General features: G+C 43.2%; 1 protein-coding gene across 2 annotated transcripts in view; it reads left to right on the forward strand.

The window, feature by feature from the left end:
• Positions 1–158: 158 nt before the first annotated feature.
• The window catches only part of LOC112255684 (rho guanine nucleotide exchange factor 6-like), a 29,110-nt gene continuing 9,850 nt past the window's right edge, over positions 159–19,418 (forward strand). Inside the window, exons 1-12 of one of the 2 annotated variants that reach the window (XM_042325728.1) lie at positions 159–469; positions 4,128–4,211; positions 8,675–8,759; positions 11,911–12,029; positions 12,357–12,561; positions 12,696–12,748; positions 12,895–12,989; positions 13,186–13,281; positions 15,893–16,015; positions 17,484–17,622; positions 17,985–18,044; positions 18,910–19,056. In XM_042325728.1, coding sequence (XP_042181662.1) covers positions 305–469; positions 4,128–4,211; positions 8,675–8,759; positions 11,911–12,029; positions 12,357–12,561; positions 12,696–12,748; positions 12,895–12,989; positions 13,186–13,281; positions 15,893–16,015; positions 17,484–17,622; positions 17,985–18,044; positions 18,910–19,056 — 1,371 coding nt within the window. In that variant the 5' untranslated portion in view covers positions 159–304. The remainder of the gene's footprint in view (positions 470–4,127; positions 4,212–8,674; positions 8,760–11,910; positions 12,030–12,356; positions 12,562–12,695; positions 12,749–12,894; positions 12,990–13,185; positions 13,282–15,892; positions 16,016–17,483; positions 17,623–17,984; positions 18,045–18,909; positions 19,057–19,418) is intronic. The other variant, XM_042325729.1, reaches the window with a different exon arrangement.

The raw sequence follows: 19,418 nt of genomic DNA on the forward strand, positions 1-19,418 counted from the left end.
GGAAACAGAGAAATCATGTTATGTCAGTGGAATTGGAGGCACAAAGCATTCAACCATAGCTCAGAATTCACCTACAGTGCCTCAGGTGTGGAAGGGCGAAAAGTTATTGCATAGGATGGAAACCACCATCAATATAGGTATTGCTACAGTGCTTGTTATTAACCAGTAGGGGAACCCAGTACTAGTACAAACGGCGTTTTTAACAAGCAGAAGTGTTACACGGATGTGGGTAACATTTTGATACGGAGTTGTGTAATTTGGCGCCTTCGGTGGGGATGCCTAATAAGGAGGGTTAATTGGAACCATGAACCCAGAGGAGCAGACCGTAACGTGGCTGATATCATTAGGGGTGCTTAATTCACCCAAGAAAAACATAGCTGACCCAGAAGAATTTCTGAAAACATCTCTGAAAGATGGGGTCGTCTTGTGCAAACTCATGGAGCGGCTCGTGCCCGGCACTGTTCCAAAGGTAAGCAGAACATTGTTACTGCAATGTTATCCGTGCAACACTCTTAACGGTGATAACGGAGAAAAGTAATATTTACAAAGTCAACAACTTGAACCGTGAGAAGAAAACACTGGCGACGCCAGTGGAGGGATTGTTTGAATCGCAAGGGAGGGGTTGTTTGAATAAATTACCAATCCCTGCTGAAGTAATGTAACTTCAATAGTCTAATTAAACCAGCGTCGAATACATTAATATGCTAATTTAAGATGAGAAATGTATCAATAATGTAAAAGAGTGCTGAACTCCTATGGGTTTGCATGCATTGCTGACTTCCTGTCAAGTGAAAAGTGTTTCCGCATTCTGAAAATGACGAAACATGTTCCAAAACGCATATAATTATGTAACCAAAGATGCTTATATTCAGGTTAATGCACATTATACTATGCAAAACCTGTGCATTTTTAGCAGGTATATTCTTTTTACATTTCGGGAACCAGACAGGAATGTATTTTGTACAGATCAGCTGAATCACAGATATAGAACAAGGAACACAGCCTACTTGGTTAATTTCACAGGCTACATTAGGCGGAAGGCATTCTTGTAACTTAATTGTAGGCTATCCAATTCAAATCTGATGATTGTCACTGACTAGAAAAAAATGTTTTGCACTGCATTTTCGATTATGCTGAGCGGAGGGGGCACCGGTCTATGGCCCGTGACGTGAACAGGGAAAAACTGTGGAGGAGGAGCGCCTTTCTCAAATCGAACTGCAATCAAACCAAATCAATCTGCGCCGCTCGGTCCTATTGTCAATAAGGCAGCGTGGTGAATGGTCCAGAAACATAACATAAAAGCAATCACTTTTAGATGCGAAAAGAATCTTACTCATTACACCGCGTGCTTAATTAGGTCACTTTTGTTTGGTGCCGACTTCGCCGTGGGATTTGACCGGGGCACCTAGCTCTCGCCAGTGAAAGAACACCCCTGCCCGGACCAGATTGGTAATGTACTTTTATAATCTCCCGGCACAGACATAAGTGGACTGGCCACCCCTCAGAGCCTGGTTCCTCTCTCAAATCAAATTGTATTGGTCACGTACACGTGTTTCGCAGATGTTAATGCGGGGTGTAGCGAAATGCTTGTGTTTCTAGTCCCAACAGTGCAGTAATATCTAACAAGTAATATGTACCAATTTCACAACAATACACACAAATCTAAAGGAATGGAATTAAGAATATTTACATATTTGGACAAGCAATGTCAGTGTTGCATAGACTAAGACAATTGAATAGGATACAGTATATGCATATGAGATGAGTAATGCAAAATATGTAAACATTATTAAAGTGACTAGTGTTCCATTATTGAAGTGGCCAGTGATTTCAAGTCTATGTATATAGGGCAGCAGCCTCTAATGTGCTAGCGGTGGCTATTTAACAGTCTGATGGCCTTGAGATAGAAGCTGTTTTTCAGTGTCTTGTTACCAGCTTCGATGCACCTGAACTGTCCTTGATTATTTTTTTGGCCTTCCTGTGACATCGGGTGCTGTATGTGTCCTGGAGGGCATGTAGTTTGCCCCCGGCAATGCGTTGGGCAGACCGCACCACCCTCTGGAGAGCACTGCCGTTGTGGGCAGTGCAGTTGTCATACCATACAACCCGACAGGATGCTCTCAATTGTGCATCTGTAAAAGTTTGAGGGTTTTAGGTGCCAAGCCAAATTTCTTCAGCCTCCTGAGGTTGAAGAGGCGCTATTGCTGTGTGGGTGCACCATTTCAGTTTGTCAGTGGTGTGTACGCCGAGGAACTTGAAGCTTTCCACTTCTCCACTGTGGTCCCGATGATATGGATAGGGGGGTGCTTTCTGTTTTCTGTTTTCTGAAATCCACAATCAGCTCCTTTGTTTTGTTGACTTTGGGAGAGAGGTAATTTTGCTCGCACCACACTCACAGGGCCCTCACCTCCTCGCTGTAGGCTGTCTCGTCATTGTTGGTAATCAGACCTGTTGTTTTGTCTGCAAACTTGATGATTGAGTTGGAGATGTGCATGGCCACACAGTCATGGGTGAACAGGGAGTACAGGAGTGGGTTGCGCACACACCCTTGTGGGGTCCCAGTGTTGAGGATCAGTGAAGTGGAGGTGTTGTTTCCTACCTTCACCACCTGGGGGCGGCCTGTCAGGAAGTCAAGGACCCAGTTGCACAGGGCGGAGGTCAGACTCAGGGCTTTTTATGTTTCTTCTTAGGTTCATGTCCTTCAAGGGAGTTTTTCTTAGCCACCGTGCTCCTACATATGCATTGCTTGCTGATTGGGGTTTTAGGCTGGGATTCTGTATAGCACTTTGTGACATCTGTTGATGTAAAAAAAAAAGGGCTTTATACATACATTTGATTTGATTGATGGTTTCCACTATTTACCACAGCCACAAAGTAAAAATGGTCGATATCGAAAAAAGAAAAAAAATCAAAACCATAAATATGCTTTTTGGTCTATATTTAATGTCAGGGTTGGGCATAAGGTTATCTGTGTGGTTAAGGTTAGGTTTAAAATCACATTTTAAGAAAATCAATTGTAGAAATAGGCAGGGTTTATGACTTTGTGTTTGTGGTAACTAGGGACGGCCCAAATTAATCGAATCCCCTCATTTGAGGAATAATCGAGGGGAAGAGGCGAAGCTGTCTTCCCCAGCAGGTGTTTTTTTTTCTTCGCTCATCAAGTGAGGAGTTTTTGTATGGAGGTCAATGAGTGTCGAAGTTGGTCAATAAAAAAATGAATTGCTTATTTGCTATGTGCGGCTTATTTGATCGAATAGAAGTTTTGAAGAAAAGGTTGTTACGAGTGTATATCCCGGCTACTGAGAAAAAAACAATTTACACTGGATTGTGCCTGTTCACACACGTATCTGCCCTCTCATTGGCTAGAATGGTCCCACTTGAACTTGCACCTTCAATTTTCATCTTTAGAGCTACCACCTCAGTATCTGGTCAACATAATAGCTAATCTGTGGGTATTTATGAAATGCAGCGAGAGGTCATCGTCACTTCCTCCCCAAAGGCTTGCTTCCTGGTGCAACCACCCCCTTTAGCGAGTGGTGGGTATATTGCTGCATTCAAGACAACTGGGAACTCAGGGGGGATAGTCCAATCGTGACATCGGAGATATTTAGGTCGAAAAGTCAGAACTCTAGGAAGATGCCTGAATTTCCGTCTTGGAATTCCGTCTTTTGTAAATGTTTAACTGTTATTTTTCTATTGTTTATTTCCCGTTTGTTTATTATCTATTTCACTTGCTTTGGCAACGTCAACACGTTTCCCATGCCAATGAAGCCCCTGACATTGAAATTGAAGTTGACCGTTCCAAACCATTTTTCCCTGATCAGAGCTCGTTTTTTTCAGAGTTCCCAGTTGTCTAGAACGCACGGAAGTTGGATTTAAAGATTTCAGAGTTTCCAGTTATCAAGAAACCGACACAATATTCCTGAAAGAGAGACGTAGGAAGAGTCCACCGTTACTTTGTTAAACTGTAAAATATCAACATTCGAAAGGATACAGTGGATTGTGACATTGTTTATTTCCCCCACCCTGAGTTGTCATTTGCGTCAACGCCTGTAATAGTAAACCAAAAAAAGAACTAATTATATATTTATCTCTGTTTTTATAAATGTATTTTATGTCTGTTTTAGTACTGTCAGGAACCGAGGAACGAAGCCGAATGCATCGCCAATATCAAGGAGTTTCTGAGAGGATGCACATCCTTAAAAGTAGAGGTAAGTGATTTCAAAAAGCTTGGTTGGTAGTGGTTTCACCTCTTCTATATTGACATGTTTTGTTTTATGATCATGTGTTTGTTGTTGTTGGACATTTTGATTTGAGTTCCTTGCTGAATTCTTGTTTCTAGCTTTAGTAAACATTTACATACAACCAACAATAATATATTGCCATAATGGTTTGCTTATTTGAGGACTGGTCTCTCCATGATGTACATAACTGTCAGCTGAGCAATTCGAAGTGGTGATTGGAAAATAATACTGCATAATTGTGGCAATAGAGTCAACTCAGGTTTCTGTCAACAAAAGCTTAACTTTCCTACAATTGTTTTGCTGTGACTTCAGCATAGATTTGTTTTCCTCTGCAGGCAGTATTTTTGTGACATGTCTCTTGATTGCCATGTGGAGTGGGTTGCCCTTTTAAGCAAGCATGCTGTTAGTCACTCCGACAGAACACACAGACAGATGGGTCTGTTGATGGGTCTGAACTAAGACTGCTTGTCTTAAATAATGCCGCGTTCAAGTGCTAGTCGGAACTAGTAAACTCTAAAATTTATGACTGGTTGAACGTGGCGCATGTTAAGTACAAACCGTAAGCAAGACGGACATTTCTGAGTTTCCTAGTTCTGACTAGCACTTAAACACGGCATACGTCTGGCTCCACTGTCTACTACTGCTTGAGTAGTGTACATTGAGCAGCATGCATCACATTGCTTGGTTAAACAGCAATAGGAAATCTAGCTGTACTCCCTACCTTTTCTACAAGTGAAAATTATCCCCCCCTTCAGCCATGTGACATTGATATTTACAGTGCATTCGGAAAGTATTCAGACCCCTTGACTTTTTCCACATGTTGTTACGTTATAGCCTCTAAAATAGTTTTTTTTTTAAATGATCAATCTACACACAATACCCCATAATGACAAAGCAGATTCAGGTTTTTACATTTTTTAAATCTAATTTATAAAAAACAATTAAAACAGAAATACTGTATTTACAGTTGAAGTCGGGAGGTTACATACACCTTAGCCAAATACATTTAAACTCAGTTTCACAATTCCTGACATTTAATCGTAGTAAAAATGCCCTGTCTTGAGTCAGTTAGGATCACCATTTTATTTTAAGAATGTGAAATGTTAGAATAATAGTTGAGAGAATTATTTATTTCAGCTTTTATTTCTTTCATCACATTCCCAGTGGGTCAGAAATTTACATACGCTCAATTAGTATTTGGTAGCATTGCCTTTAAATTGTTTTAACTTGGGTCAAATGTTTCGGGTAGCCTTCCACAAGCTTCCCACAATAAGTTGGGTGAATTTTGGACCATTCTTCCTGACAGAGCTGGTGTAACTGAGTCAGGTTTGAAGGCCTCCTTGCTCGCACACGCTTTTTCAGTTCTGCCCACACATTTTCTATAGGATTGAGTTCAGGGCTTTGTGATGGCCACTCCAATACCTTGACTTTGTTGTCCTTAAGCCATTTTGCCACACCTTTGGAAGTATGCTTGGGGTCATTGTCCATTTGAGAGACCTATTTGCGACCAAGCTTTAACTTCCTGACTGATGTCTTGAGATGTTGCTTCAATATATCCACACAATTTTCCACGCTCATGATGCCATCTATTTTGTGAAGTGCACTAGTCCCTCCTGCAGCAAAGCACCCCCACAACATGATGCTGCCACCCCCGTGCTTCACGGTTGGGATGGTGTTCTTTGGCTTGCAAGCCTCCCCCTTTTTCCTCCAAACATAACGATGGTCATTATGGCCAAACAGTTCTATTTTTGTTTCATCAGACCAGAGGACATTTCTCTAAAAAGTACAATCTTTGTCCTCCTGTGCAGTTGCAAAACGTAGTCTGGCTTTTTTATGGCGGTTTTGGAGCAGTGGCTTCCTCCTTGCTGAGTGGCCTTTCAGGTTATGTCGATATAGGACTCGTTTTACTGTGGATATAGATACTTTTGTACCGGTTTCCTCCAGCATCTTTGCTGCTGTTCTGGGATTGATTTGCACTTTTTCGCACCAAAGTACGTTCATCTCTAGGAGATAGAACGTGTCTCTTTCTTGAGCATTATGATGGCTGCGTGGTCCCATGATGTACTATTGTTTGTACAGATGTACGTGGTACCTTCAGGCATTTGGAAATTGCTCTCAAGGATGAACCAGACTTGTGGAGGTCTACAATATATTTTCTGAGGTCTTGGCTGATTTCTTTTGATTTTCCCATGATGACAAGCAAAGAGTCACTGACTTTGAAGGTAGGCCTTGAAATACATCCATAGGTACACCTCCAATTGACTCAAATGATGTCAATTAGCCTATCAGAAGCTTCTAAAGCCATGACATCATTTTCTGGAATTTTCCAAGCTGTTTAAAGGCACAGTCAACTTAGTGTATGTAAACTTCTGACCCACTGGAATTGTGATACAGTGAATTGTAAGTGAAATAATCTGTCTGTAAACAATTGTTGGAAAACTGACTTGTGTCATGCACAAAGTAGTTCTCCGAAACGACTTGCCAAACCTATAGTTTGTAAACAAGAAATGTGTGGAGTGGTTGAAAAACAAATTATAATGACTCACACCTAAGTGTGTGTAAACTTCCGACTTCAACTGTATTTCCAGCACTATGAGTGATGATGCACATAATAAGAGGGTGTTGGAAGTCCTTTCCCTCCCTATGCATTACAGTGACTGCCCCATTGGACCCTCAGTCATGCCTTTTCCTCCCCAACCCTTATAAACAGTCGTTTCTGCTTTTGAATCACATTAGTTGGTTTGAAAAAAAGGGGGAAAAAGTAATTTAATCAGCCAGGCTCTTTACTGCAAGTCAAGTGGTTCGGGGGAGAAACGCAGGCTGGTCTGTTGTGGTTTGGGAGGTCCCTTCTGCTTTCTTGCAGTGATCGCACTTCTCCATAATTACAGGCTTGGGGGCAGTTCAGGAGCTCACGACCGTAAGGATTTGGAAAGCCCCTGTACAATGTGTCATCTTGACTTTTTCCAGACCAATGCAGTTCATACTCTGGCCCGTCACCCTCTCTCACTCCATTTTTCGTAACCACAGCCATGGGGCTGTCATGTGACTGGACAAAGACCACATTCACACAACTTTCACTTCTGTTCCGAGATGCAGAAATGGGAAGCCGCAGCGACGGCTTGAGTGACGGCTAACTTGACGAGTTATGGTCGACTACAGTATAGTTGAATTTATAGATCCTGAGCCTATGGTATTATTATTTTTATAGACATACCGTTGTAACACCTGCGAGTCACATACTACCCTGGCCCTGCTCAAGGCTTTTTGACAGCAACAAACACGTTTGATTCCTGTGTCATATGTTAGCTTCAGATTGTTCAACTTTTACGTCACTGTTTTAATGTCTGTATCCTTGCTTCGTTTCTCTGTAGATGCTTGTTCATTTTTGACAACCACAACCGATTGATACCGGTACATGTCAATATCACACGCTACCTCAGTCTGTCGTCTTGACATGGTTACCAGATAGGCCACACTTCAGCTTTGAAAAGACTATGCATGAGTCAGTCAGTCGTGTTGGCTCTGAAGGGCTAGATAGTGAACAGATGCCTCTATATTTAAGATGTTTCATTTGAAGTGTGAAACCATAGCCGCTAGAGGAAAGTGGATAACCGGCTGTCTGTGAGGCCCGGGAGACAGACAGAGCGAGCGAGTGCTCAGCGTGCATCGAAGGACAAATTTGTTTTTTATTTAACCTTTCTTTAACTAGGCAAGTCAGTTAAGAAGAAATTCTTATTTACAATGACTGCCTACCCCGGTCAAACCCTAACCCGGTCAAACCCTAACCCGGCCAAACCCTACCCCGGTCAAACCCTACCCCGGTCAAACCCTAACCCCGGTCAAACCCTAACCCGGTCAAACCCTACCCCGGTCAAACCCTAACCCGGTCAAACCCTAACCCGGTCAAACCCTAACCCGGCCAAACCCTACCCCGGCCAAACCCTACCCCGGTCAAACCCTAACTCGGACTACGCTGGGCCAATTGTGTGCCGCCCAATGGGACTCCCAATCACAGCCGGTTGTGATACAGCCTGGAATCGAACCAGGGTCTGTAGTGATGCCTTTTGCACTGAGATGCAGTGCCTTAGACAGCTGCGCCACTCAGGGACCCTCCAAATGAGGAGAGAACCGTCTGTTTTGTTACCAAAACCACTAGGCCACAAAAATATGGGTCACATTCAACATGTCTGTTTTTCTCTCCGTCTTCTTGTGTGTAAGTCACATCCCATTATGTGTTGTTGCTGGGCTGTGGTCAGGATTCTCTCTGTGTGATAATCAGCCAAGCAGTATCTCCTACACCTTTGTTGCTAATGATTTTATACCTACGGTATTTCTTTTCCCCTGCTGATTTTAGTCTGTCATATGAGCAGCCAGGTATTTTGTTTTTGAATTGAAAGTGTCTTCTTTGTGTCGGTCTCCTCTCCTGCCAGGGGTTTGAACCAGAGTGCCTGTACTCTGGCGAGAAATTTAACAAAGTGCTGACCACTCTGCTGGGAGTCAACTTCGCCACCCAAGGTAAGTCTAATGACTGTATTTATTTGCTGGGCCTTATTCAGGAGGATGCACAGCTACAAAACAGTCGGATAGAAATGCACTGGGTAAAACAGACATTCCTACTCCACACATGATCTCTCTATTTCTATTTTTAAGGTTGTAAACAATGTACCCCACTGAATAAGACCATAATGAACTTAAGGTTAAGGCCCAAATAAAATGTACTCACCTGCCTTTATTATCATGCATATTGAATCATTGATGTGTATGCTACGTTTGCATGACTAACCTGTCTGCTCTCACACGCTGTAAGCTCTAGTAGAAAACTGAATCATTTTACAGCTATGTGCTAGTGTGTGAACTGTGTAGTGTTGAGACTCGCATTGACCACATTCAACGTGGTGGTTTAAAATATACTGTGTGTGTGTGTGTGTGTGTGTGTGTGTGTGTGAATATGCATGTGTCATTTTTTGCTGGATTGGTCCCAGTAGGCCTGGTGAATCTTAAAAGGTGCCCTGTTCACAGACAGCTGGCATGGCTGTGTGTCTGTTTCTGAGAGCCTCCTGCAGAGTACCATATTTACTCTGATGACTACCATGGCTCTCATGTCCTACTGAACATGCCTTGCTTTTTTCTGTAACATTGCATTAGAAGGCACCTGGCTCAGCCTGAATAAGACAGTTGTAGGAAGGGAATGTACATGGCAGAGAGCTCATTGTCAATATGATGAAATGGTATTTCATGTCAAAGCAACAGTGCAGCTAGACTATAAGACATCCACATGACAAACAGCAAGCTGACACAGTCACTCCAATCGATATACTGTTTTGACTTTCTGCTAGCGCCAAGCTTTTGCTGCTAATTCTAAAAGCCACCACTTGACTATATCTAATAGTGTTATCTGTTTGAAGTTGTCTTAGCGCCAATCCTCATCAGAGAGCATCGATGCTAAAGGCCGGAGCATGACGATTGGACCAGAGTCTCTCGCTCTCTCAGCTTGAAATGGAATAGTCTTCAAAATGTCTAGTGCTGTTGAGTTGGGCTGGGTTAGTCACACGCTCTTTAATGGGTTCAAGAAGAGGCATCTCTCCGTGTTTCAGCTTATCATGATCCTCTAACAGGCCTCAGTACTGTGTCTCTCTCCCTGTGTTTCTGTGTGATTGTTTGCACGTTCTGACAGTGCAGCTGCGAGAGGTATTGGTGGCCAGCCCACGAGGAGGGAGCTGCTGACAGTACAGGGCTTGTTGGGGCATCTCACTGCATGTGTAAAGGGATGTGGAATACTCACCCCCTCACAGCTAAGAGAAACACAAGCATTCCTTCTATACTGGCCTGCCGTTTGTGCTCTTTTCGTTTTTTCTTCTCCTCCCCCCTATCTGTAGTTGTAAAGGGATGGGGAATGAGGGTGATGTCCAGGTTGGCACTGACTCTTGGCGGTGCCCTAGAAATAGTTGGCTGAACCAGTATGGATATATGTATGGAGTGCCCTCCAATTATTAAAGGAGAACTCTGAACCACCAAAGCACATCGGTCATTTCATATCTGGACAGGGCTTTCCTGTAGCCAACATGGCCAGATCTACCTTGGAAAATGTATTTTTTATATCTCTATTCTCGGGTCTAAAAGGTTGAATAAAAACATGATCCTGGTGCTTTTTCCTCCAGTCATTACCAGACTGTAGCAATACCTCTGCCAATCTCACTTTATCAATTCTCTTTATAATGGTCTGTGTGACTAATAGGATATATAGTGAATCTTGCCTTCCAGATGGTTGGTTCTCTATCAAAACATGTATAAATAGCTTTGTGATGATCTGCTCCTATATTGAAAAGAGATCAAATGAAGGTTTTACTCCGGGACACTTTCCCTCCTTGGATAGTGGATGTAGACTCGGTACCAGCCGACAAGGTTGCAAATGTTTCATGTAGAGTCATGTGTTGGTTCATTTAGAAAGTATTCGCTGTCACCTCCCGACATCGGTCCAGGTATTGATCTAGTCGTGTGTTGGCTCAGTTGTAATGGATGGCTATGGGTCCACATGATCAAAATTATAAATGCAGCACGCAACGATTTCAGATTTTACTTTGTTACAGTTCATATAAGCAAATCAGTCAATTGAAATACATTCATTAGGGCCTAATATATGGATTGCACATGACTGGGCATAGATCCACCCACTGGGAGCCAGGCCAAGCCAATCAGAATGAGTTTTTCCCCCACAAAAGGGCTTTTATTATAGACAGAAATACTCCTCAGTGTTTGAGAGAAATAAACTTTTGGTATGTATGGAACATTTCTGGGATTTTTAAAATTTCAACTCATGAAACATGGGACGAACACTTTACGTGTTGCGTTTTTCTATTTCTGTTTAGTGTAGTTGTTGACTTAGGTTTTGCAGCTGGCATTGGAAGAGGTTGTGGCAGACACATGCCCAGCTCTGTTGGTACTGCTGGAGCTAGAAGCTAATGCATCACGGTGCCTGCAAAGGGAGTCCTCTCACAAGACTACTCCTGTCAGAGAATACTGAGAAGAGTTTATTAGTCAGCTCTTTGAAGATGATTTTGTCTACCTGCCAGTGTTATTGTCTCAAACTACCATCCACGCCATCGGTTTACTTGAGCACATTTAAGGTATAATGAGCCATTACGTCATTGATGTTGGTCAATGATAATATACATCAAGGTTTCTCAGCTTGTCTGTGTTAGATGGCTGGTCTGGGATCAGTGTGTGCTAGTTGAGGTGATGTGAGGTGATTCTGTCAGCTAGGCACTGCAGACATCTGTGTGCCCACTGTCCCTTGGGGACTCCGCAGAGCTAACAGCCTGCACTGAAACACATTGTCATCAACAAGCTGCTAGCACTGCACAGCCCAATGCTTCAACAGTCTGAAATCCATTTAAACTGACGACTGAAGTGTGTGTGTGTGTGTGTGCGAAAGACAATTATTTCTGTCATCTCATCTGTTATGAGTAGTGTAATTGTAGAAATAAAAGTGATTTTGTACTTGATTAAAATAATTATGTAAGTTGTCGTATTCAAGGACAGATTCACAAACATTTATATAACCTCCGAGTCCTTTGCAGTCACATTGCTACATGGTGGATCATAATGAACTATTTAAGGTGTGTGTGTGTGTGTGTGTGTGTGTGTGTGTGTGTTTTCTCTTCCACAGACTGTGGCACTGAGAGGTCATGTCCCCAGTCCGGCACACCTGCTCCTAGCCAGTCCACCACCTCACACACACACACCTCATCCAGGTCCAAGTCTCTGCCCAGACAATCCAAACCAGCGGTAAGGTCGCACGCACACACACACTCCGTCACGTTAGTCGTTTGTGTGTCATTCCATGTTTGTAAAAGGATGACCCTGACAGTGAAACAGACCTAATTGGAACATTTTTTGTAGCATGTGCTGTTAACCAGTAATTACAAATATATTCACACTCCTGTACACCTGTCCTGAACGGCTTGTACACCTGTCCTGAACGGCTTATACACCTGTCCTGAACGGCTTGTACACTTGGCTCACATATTACATAAATGCATAGTAAATCAAACTTTCCTGATTGGTTAAATTGTATATACGAGTCGTTAACTGACAACTATTCTACCCAACCAGGAGATGTCGGAGAACGGCGGAGGCGGGTTGGTGCTGGTGAAGGCGCGCTTCCAGTTCAAGCAGAACAACGAGGATGAGCTGTCCTTCAACAAGGGAGACCTGATCAGTGTGTCGCGCCAGGAGGAGGGCGGCTGGTGGGAGGGCTCGCTCAACGGCAAGACGGGCTGGTTCCCCAGCAACTATGTCCGCGAGGTCAAGCCCTGTGGTGAGTAGGGCTGGGAAAGAGTCTGTGGTAGCATGCTGTACTAACACCAGACTAGATTATGATGCTTAGCACAACACTCATTCTGTGTGCTGTTTGCTGCTCTGTAACTTTGCCCCCTACCTTACTTCTTGCAGATAAACCTGTGTCTCCTAAAGCATCTCAACTGACCAAGAACTACTACAGTGTGGTGAGTGGGCCCTCTCCCATTGTATCTCCCTTTTCTACAGCTCCATATGCACTGGGCCACTACAGCTTTGCTTGGCGGAACAGTTTAGGCTGTGTCAGCGTTTCTGTCTCTAATAGGATGTGGGTTATTTAAATGATCTTTCTCAGGTGGTGCAGGACATCCTGGAGCATGAGAGGGAGTTTGTCAAGGAGCTGCAGACAATGTTGAGCTGTTACCTACGACACCTAAAGGCCAGCAACAAGTAAGCTCAGCAAACAAGGATGGGTGTCAATTCATTCAGATGCAAACTGTTTAGATACATTTTGAAATACCAGTTACTAAAGAGCCTTGTGGCATTGTGAATCTCTCCAAATGACCCATGCAACATGCTGTTGTTTTTAATAGGTACATCTGTTCTACTCATTGTAATTCTATGTTCTCTGCTGTGTGGTGTCCAGGCTGAGCATTACAGACAGTGGCAGTCTGAGTGGTAACCTGGAGGAGATCCTCACCTTCCAGCAGGGTCTGGTTCTTGCTCTGGACGAGTGCACCAAGTAAGTGTACAGTGCATTCGGAAAGTATTCAGACATTTTGTTACGTTACAACCTTATTCTAAAATTGATTAAATCGTTTTTTCACCTCATCAATCTACACCCAATACCCCATAATGACAAAGCAAAAACTGGTTTTATACATTTTTTCAAATGTATAAAAAAAGGAAATATCACATTTACATAAGTATTCAGACCCTTTACTCAGTACTTTGTTGAAGCACCTTTGGCAGCGATTACAGCCTTGAGTCTTCTTGGGCATGACGCTACAAGCTTGGCACGCCTGTATTTGGGGAGTTTCTTCCATTCTTCTCTGCAGATATTCTCAAGCTCTGTCAGGTTGGATGGGGAACTTCGTTGCTCAGCTATTTTCAGCTCTCTCCAGAGATGTTCGATCGGGTTCAAGTCCGGGCTCTGGCTGGGCCACTCAAGGACAATCAGAGACTTGTCCTGAAGCCACTCCTGCATTGTCTTGGCTGTGTGCTTAGGGTTGTTATCCTGTTGGAAGGTGAACCTATGCCCCAGTCTGAGGTTATGAGCACTCTGGAGCAGGTTTTCATCAAGGATCTCTCTGTACTTTGCTTCTTTCATCTTTGCCTCAATCCTGACTATTCTCCCAGTCCCTGCCACTGAAAAACATCCCCACCGTATGATGCTTCCACCAGCATGCTTCACTGTAGGGATGGTGCCAGGTTTCTTCCAGACTAGACGCTTGGCATTCAGGCCAAAGAATTCCATCTTATTTTCATGAGACCAGAGAATCTTGTTTCTCATGGTCTGTGAGTCTTTAGGTGCCTTTTGGCAAACTCCAAGTGGGCTGTCATTTGCCTTTTACTGAAGTTGTAGAAAAATCTCAAGGATGATCAATGGAAACAGGATGCACCATAAAATGTATATAGTATATATTGTAAATGTATATGGTATGTATAAGCTGGAAATATAGGCCTAAGTGTTGTTGTTCACTAGTTTGCTCCAATTGGGAGAGGAGTGGTAGGGTTGGAGGGTAATAAAGGAAATATGTGTGTGTGTACCGTTCAAAAGTTTGGGGTCACTTAGAAATTCTTTCTCTATTCTGGTTAGAGACAGTTTGCGCTGTTCTGTGAAGGGAGTAGTACACAGCGTTGTATGTGATCTGAAGTTCCTTGGAAATTTCTCGCATGGAATAGTCTTCATTTCTCAGAACAAGAATAGACTGACAAGTTTCAGAAGAAAGGTCTTTGTTTCTGGCCATTTTGAGCCTGTAATCGAACCCAATACTCAGCTAGTCTAAAGAAGGCCAGTTTTATTGCTTCTTTAATCAGGACAACAGATTTCAGCTGTACTAACATAATTGCAAATGGGTTTTCTAATGATAAATATGCCTTTCTAAATTATAAACTTGGTTTAGCTAAAACAACGTGCCATTGGAACACAGGAGTGATGGTTGCTGATCATGGGCCTCTGTACGCCTATGTAGATATTCCATTAAAAAATCTGTCGTTTCCAGCTGCAATAGTCATTTACAACATTAACAATGTCTACACTGTATTTCTGATCAATTAGATGTAATTTGAATGAACAAAAAATTTGCATTTCTTTCAAAAACAAGGGCATTTCTAAGTGACCCCAAACTTTTGAACAGTAGTGTGTTCCAGTTTAATACATTTGCAAAAAGTTTGAGAAACCTGTTTTCGCTTTGTCATTACGGGGTATTGTGTGTAGATTGCTGAGGATTTGTATCCATTTTAGAATTAGGCTGTATGGTAACAAAATGTGGAAAAAGTCAAGGGGTCTGAATATTTTCAGAAGGAACTGTATGAGAGTGTAATGAGGACGCAGTGGGGGGGGGGGGCACTGCTCGTTGAGGCAACTGAATTGGTCCAATCGCATTACCCTAACCCAAGGTCTAATCTGTGTCACTACACTTTCTGCCTACTCCGCTGTTTCTATCAGATATTCTGGGGATAATTGTTTTTGTTGTGATGTACTCGTAATTGACAAAATAATGGAAACACGGGAGTAAATGAGGAATACAAAGTATATTGAAAGCAGGTGCTTCCACACAGGTGTGGTTCCTGAGTTAATTATGCAATTAGCATCCCATCATGCTTAGGGTCATGTCTAAAAATGCTGGGCAGGCCATTATTTTGGCTACAATGCCCCAATAGGATGACAATGCCCACATGGACAGGGCACAAGTGTTCACTGAATGGTTTGATGAGCATGAACACAACGTAAACCATATGCCATGGCCGTCTCAGTCACCAGATCTCAACCCAATTGAACAGTTATGGGAGATTCTGGAGTGGCGCATGAGACTGCATTTGATCACCACCATCAACAAAGAATGATATTGCATCCTTCCAATAGAGTTCCAGACACTATGCCAATAATCTATGCCATTGTGCATTGAAGTTGTTTTGGCAGCTCATGGTAGCCCAACGCCCTATTAAGACACTTGGTGGTGTTTCGTTTATTTTGGCAGTTACCTGAAGCTCTAGATGGGGTGGCCTCAGGTTACTATGCTCCCTCTATTGGACAATATGTAGAATGGAATCTGAAACTAAACATACAGGAACAACCCAACTGTTGTCCTAGTAACTAACACACCCACTTCTTTCTGTGTGTGTTGCAGAGTTCCAGAGAGCCAGCAGCGATTGGCTGCCTGCTACCTCAACCTGATTGGTCAGATCAGGAGGCTGTACCGCTCATACTGTTCCAGTCACCCCTCGGCTGTCTGCGTACTCACTGACCACAGGTCAGTCCTTACTGGCATCTCAGTTCTGCATGACATGCATCTGCATTTGATTGACATTTCACTGCAAATTAACATGTCCATCAGTTTAGTAATGCAAGTAAAATGGAATGTCTTTGTGGATAACCATAGGCTATTGGAGAGTACTTGCAGTTTCTCTTTGACCCACTAGGTGTCATACTTTCTCTGGAAATGTAGAGGTGCAACAGAGCGGTGTCTCAAATCAAATTGTATTAGTCACATACGTCGAATACAACAGGGGTAGATGTCACCTTACAGTCAAATGCTTACTTACAAGCCCCTAACCAACAGTGCAGTTTCAAAAAGTATGGATAAGAATAAGAGATAAAAGTAACAAGTAATTAAAGAGCAGCAGTAAAAAATAAATCAAATAACAATATATACAGGGGTGTGCCGGTACAGAGTCAATGTGCAGGGGCACCGGTTAGTTGAGGTAGTATGTACATGTAGGTAGAGTTAATTAAGGTGAATATGCATAGATGACAACAGAGAGTGGCAGTGGTGTGGGGAGGGGGGTGGGCAGGCAGGCAGGCAATGTGAATAGTCTGGGTAGCCATTTGACTAGATGTTCAGGAGTCTTATGGCTTGGGGGTAGAAGCTGTTTAGAAGCCTCTTGGACCCAGACTTGGCACTCCGGTACCGCTTGCCGGGTGGTAGGAGAGACAACAGTCTATGACTAAGGTGGCTGGAGTCTTTGACAATTTTTATGGCCTTCTTCTGACACCGCCTGGTATAGAGGTCCTGGATGGCAGTGAGCTCGGCCCCAGTGATGTACTGGGCCGTTCGCACTACCCTCTGTAGCGCCTTGCGGTCGGAGGCTGAGCAGTTCCCATTACAAGCAGTGATGCAACCATGCTCTCAACTCTGTCTTTCTTGTCCGTTGTGAGTGACCTTTTTTAGTTTGTAGCCTCCTCATTCATATGCCCTCACTACAATCAGCCAGGCCCTGAGGCTCTGTGAACAGTTAATCACAGCGCTGTCCATCACACGCAATGTAGTTGTAACGAGCAAACAGAGCAATGAATCAAGTGGTTGTGTAATTATTATGTTAGTTACGCAATTAATCATGTACACTATTGTGGAACTGGTGGTTTTTTTTCCCCCTCGGTCTCTTTCTGCGCAATTGTTAATGTGAAAACATGCACTGCAGAGACAAGAGAACACTGTCACGACACACACAAATACACACAGGAAGCTGCACACAGGATATCTATAGTTGTGGTTATGTTCCAGGCAGGTGAGGCACTTTTGATTTCACACTGAACTAATTAGCATCTTTCATACTGTGGGATTCTTTTCAGCTTTTTTCTTTCACTACCAAACACATTCAACAAATCTAGATTATTTTCCCCACGGTAGAATATTTTCTCTCTCTTTACAAGGTCACCCAGCAGTAAAACTGTGTGTGTGTGTGTGTGTGTGTGTGTGTGTGTGTGTGTGTCTGTTGTAGTGAGGAGCTGGGTACGTTCATGGAGAGCCAGGGGGCCAGTCCGCCAGGCATCCTGACCCTGACCACCAGCCTGAGTAAACCCTTCATGAGGCTGGACAAGTATCCCATCCTGCTGCAGGAGCTGGAGAGACATATGGAGGTAGCCTAGTGGTTAGAGTGTTGGACTAGTAACCGGAAGGTTGCAAGTTGAAATCCCCGAGCTGACAAGGTACAAATCTGTCGTTCTGCCCCTGAACTGACTTGCCTAGTTAAATAAAGGTCAAATAAAAAAATAGACATTAGGCCTCATCTGGAGCCAACATAACTCTCTATAAGCCCATCTATGGATCCATATGCAACTGAGCTTTAACTCACCTCCGCTGTTCCAGATGTCACTCCTCAATACCATGTATTGGTATCCCTCCCAAACGTCTTAATGTAGATTGATTTATACATTTTTAATTGGGTATTGTGGAAGATATACATTATTTAAATGTTTATAATTTGTTGACTATCTTGCAGGAGGCCCACCCGGACTACAGTGACATCTTGAAGGTTACGGTGGCTTTTAAAAGCTTGGTGGTAGGTACAGAACCCCTGTGGTTCCTCATGCAATGTTTAGGTAGACATGGTCCATAGAGATTAGCCGTGTACACTGAGTACTATATCAACTCACTAGTCTACAGTAGCATCATCTAGTCTATATTACCTAACACACTACCAAGAATCATCACTGTCTGTCTTGATGAAAGCACACTTAGCTATTTGAAACTACCGAAGGCTGTCCTTCTCAGAAGATTGGAGATATTGCTTGTATAGGGCATATGATTCCAAACTGAGATGGAGCATCACATAAAAGACACTCTTCCATGAGAGAAATTCTCAAGGTGATACGCCCATCTCGGTTGTTTTAATGAAAAGAAAAACACCATCTTGCTTCCTGTGTAATATGTCCTCAGTGAAAAACGTTTTCCTCTGGTGGGTTGTGGACTGAAATAGCAGCATGATACACCGTTTTCTGTTGGAGCAGTAGTTTGAGAGGAAGTTTCCACAGTGTGGCTGAGAGTTTGCAGGGAAGCGTTGACTCACACACACTGTAGTAGTCTCTTGATGTGTGAGGTGTGTATTTGAGCATATTTTGGGTCCACCAGCCCTATTTACATGAACCTGGTTGGTGTTAATTTGTCATTTTGTCTTTGAGAGATGGGGAATCCCCCTTCTGGTCCCGGTAAACTCTTCTCTGTAACTCACCTTTTGCACGATGCACAGTTCCTTTATACCTGTTGCAGCATTGCCATATCCTGGACATTTTTACATTATAGTGTGGAAATGCTTACTAAACCAGGCTTAAAACAGCTTCTATCTTATGGTTAATCTATCCAGCACACATTAACAGTGTTTCAATTTCTCATATGAACTATACAGTAATGGACACCTCTCCTTTCAGGCCCAGTGTCAGGACCTGCGGAAACGTAAGAACCTGGAACTACAGATCCTGTCGGAGCCAGTGAGAGGCTGGGAGGGAGACAGCATGAAGTCTCTGGGTCACGTGGCCTACATGTCCCTGGTCCACATGCAGAACGGGACCAATGAGGTGAGAGCAACGGATACAGGTGTCCCCCAATATGAAGTGTTAGGATCTGGGGAAGGTAAGCCTATCCTAGATCTGTGTGTAAGGGCAACTACCCCGAGAGAGTGCTACAGACCACCCCCGAGAAGGTCAAAGTTCAAAATAACAATGTTTTGAGCAGTATGAACGGTGGTTAGGCGAATAACGAGAAAAGGGAGTTAGACCAGTTACATTCTCTGCCAGGAAATACAATTTCCAAACAGCTGCCTGTTTGTTCCCTCACAGGTTTAGAGTTGATACAAGGACCTGTTTCCCCCGAATTGTATTATTTCAGCTCCTGTGAATAGCATTTCCAAATTACTGAACGTGCCATTGCCACATTATTT

This window comes from Oncorhynchus tshawytscha, linkage group LG08 (genome assembly GCF_018296145.1).
Source record: "Oncorhynchus tshawytscha isolate Ot180627B linkage group LG08, Otsh_v2.0, whole genome shotgun sequence".
NCBI classification, from domain to species: Eukaryota; Metazoa; Chordata; class Actinopteri; order Salmoniformes; family Salmonidae; genus Oncorhynchus; species Oncorhynchus tshawytscha.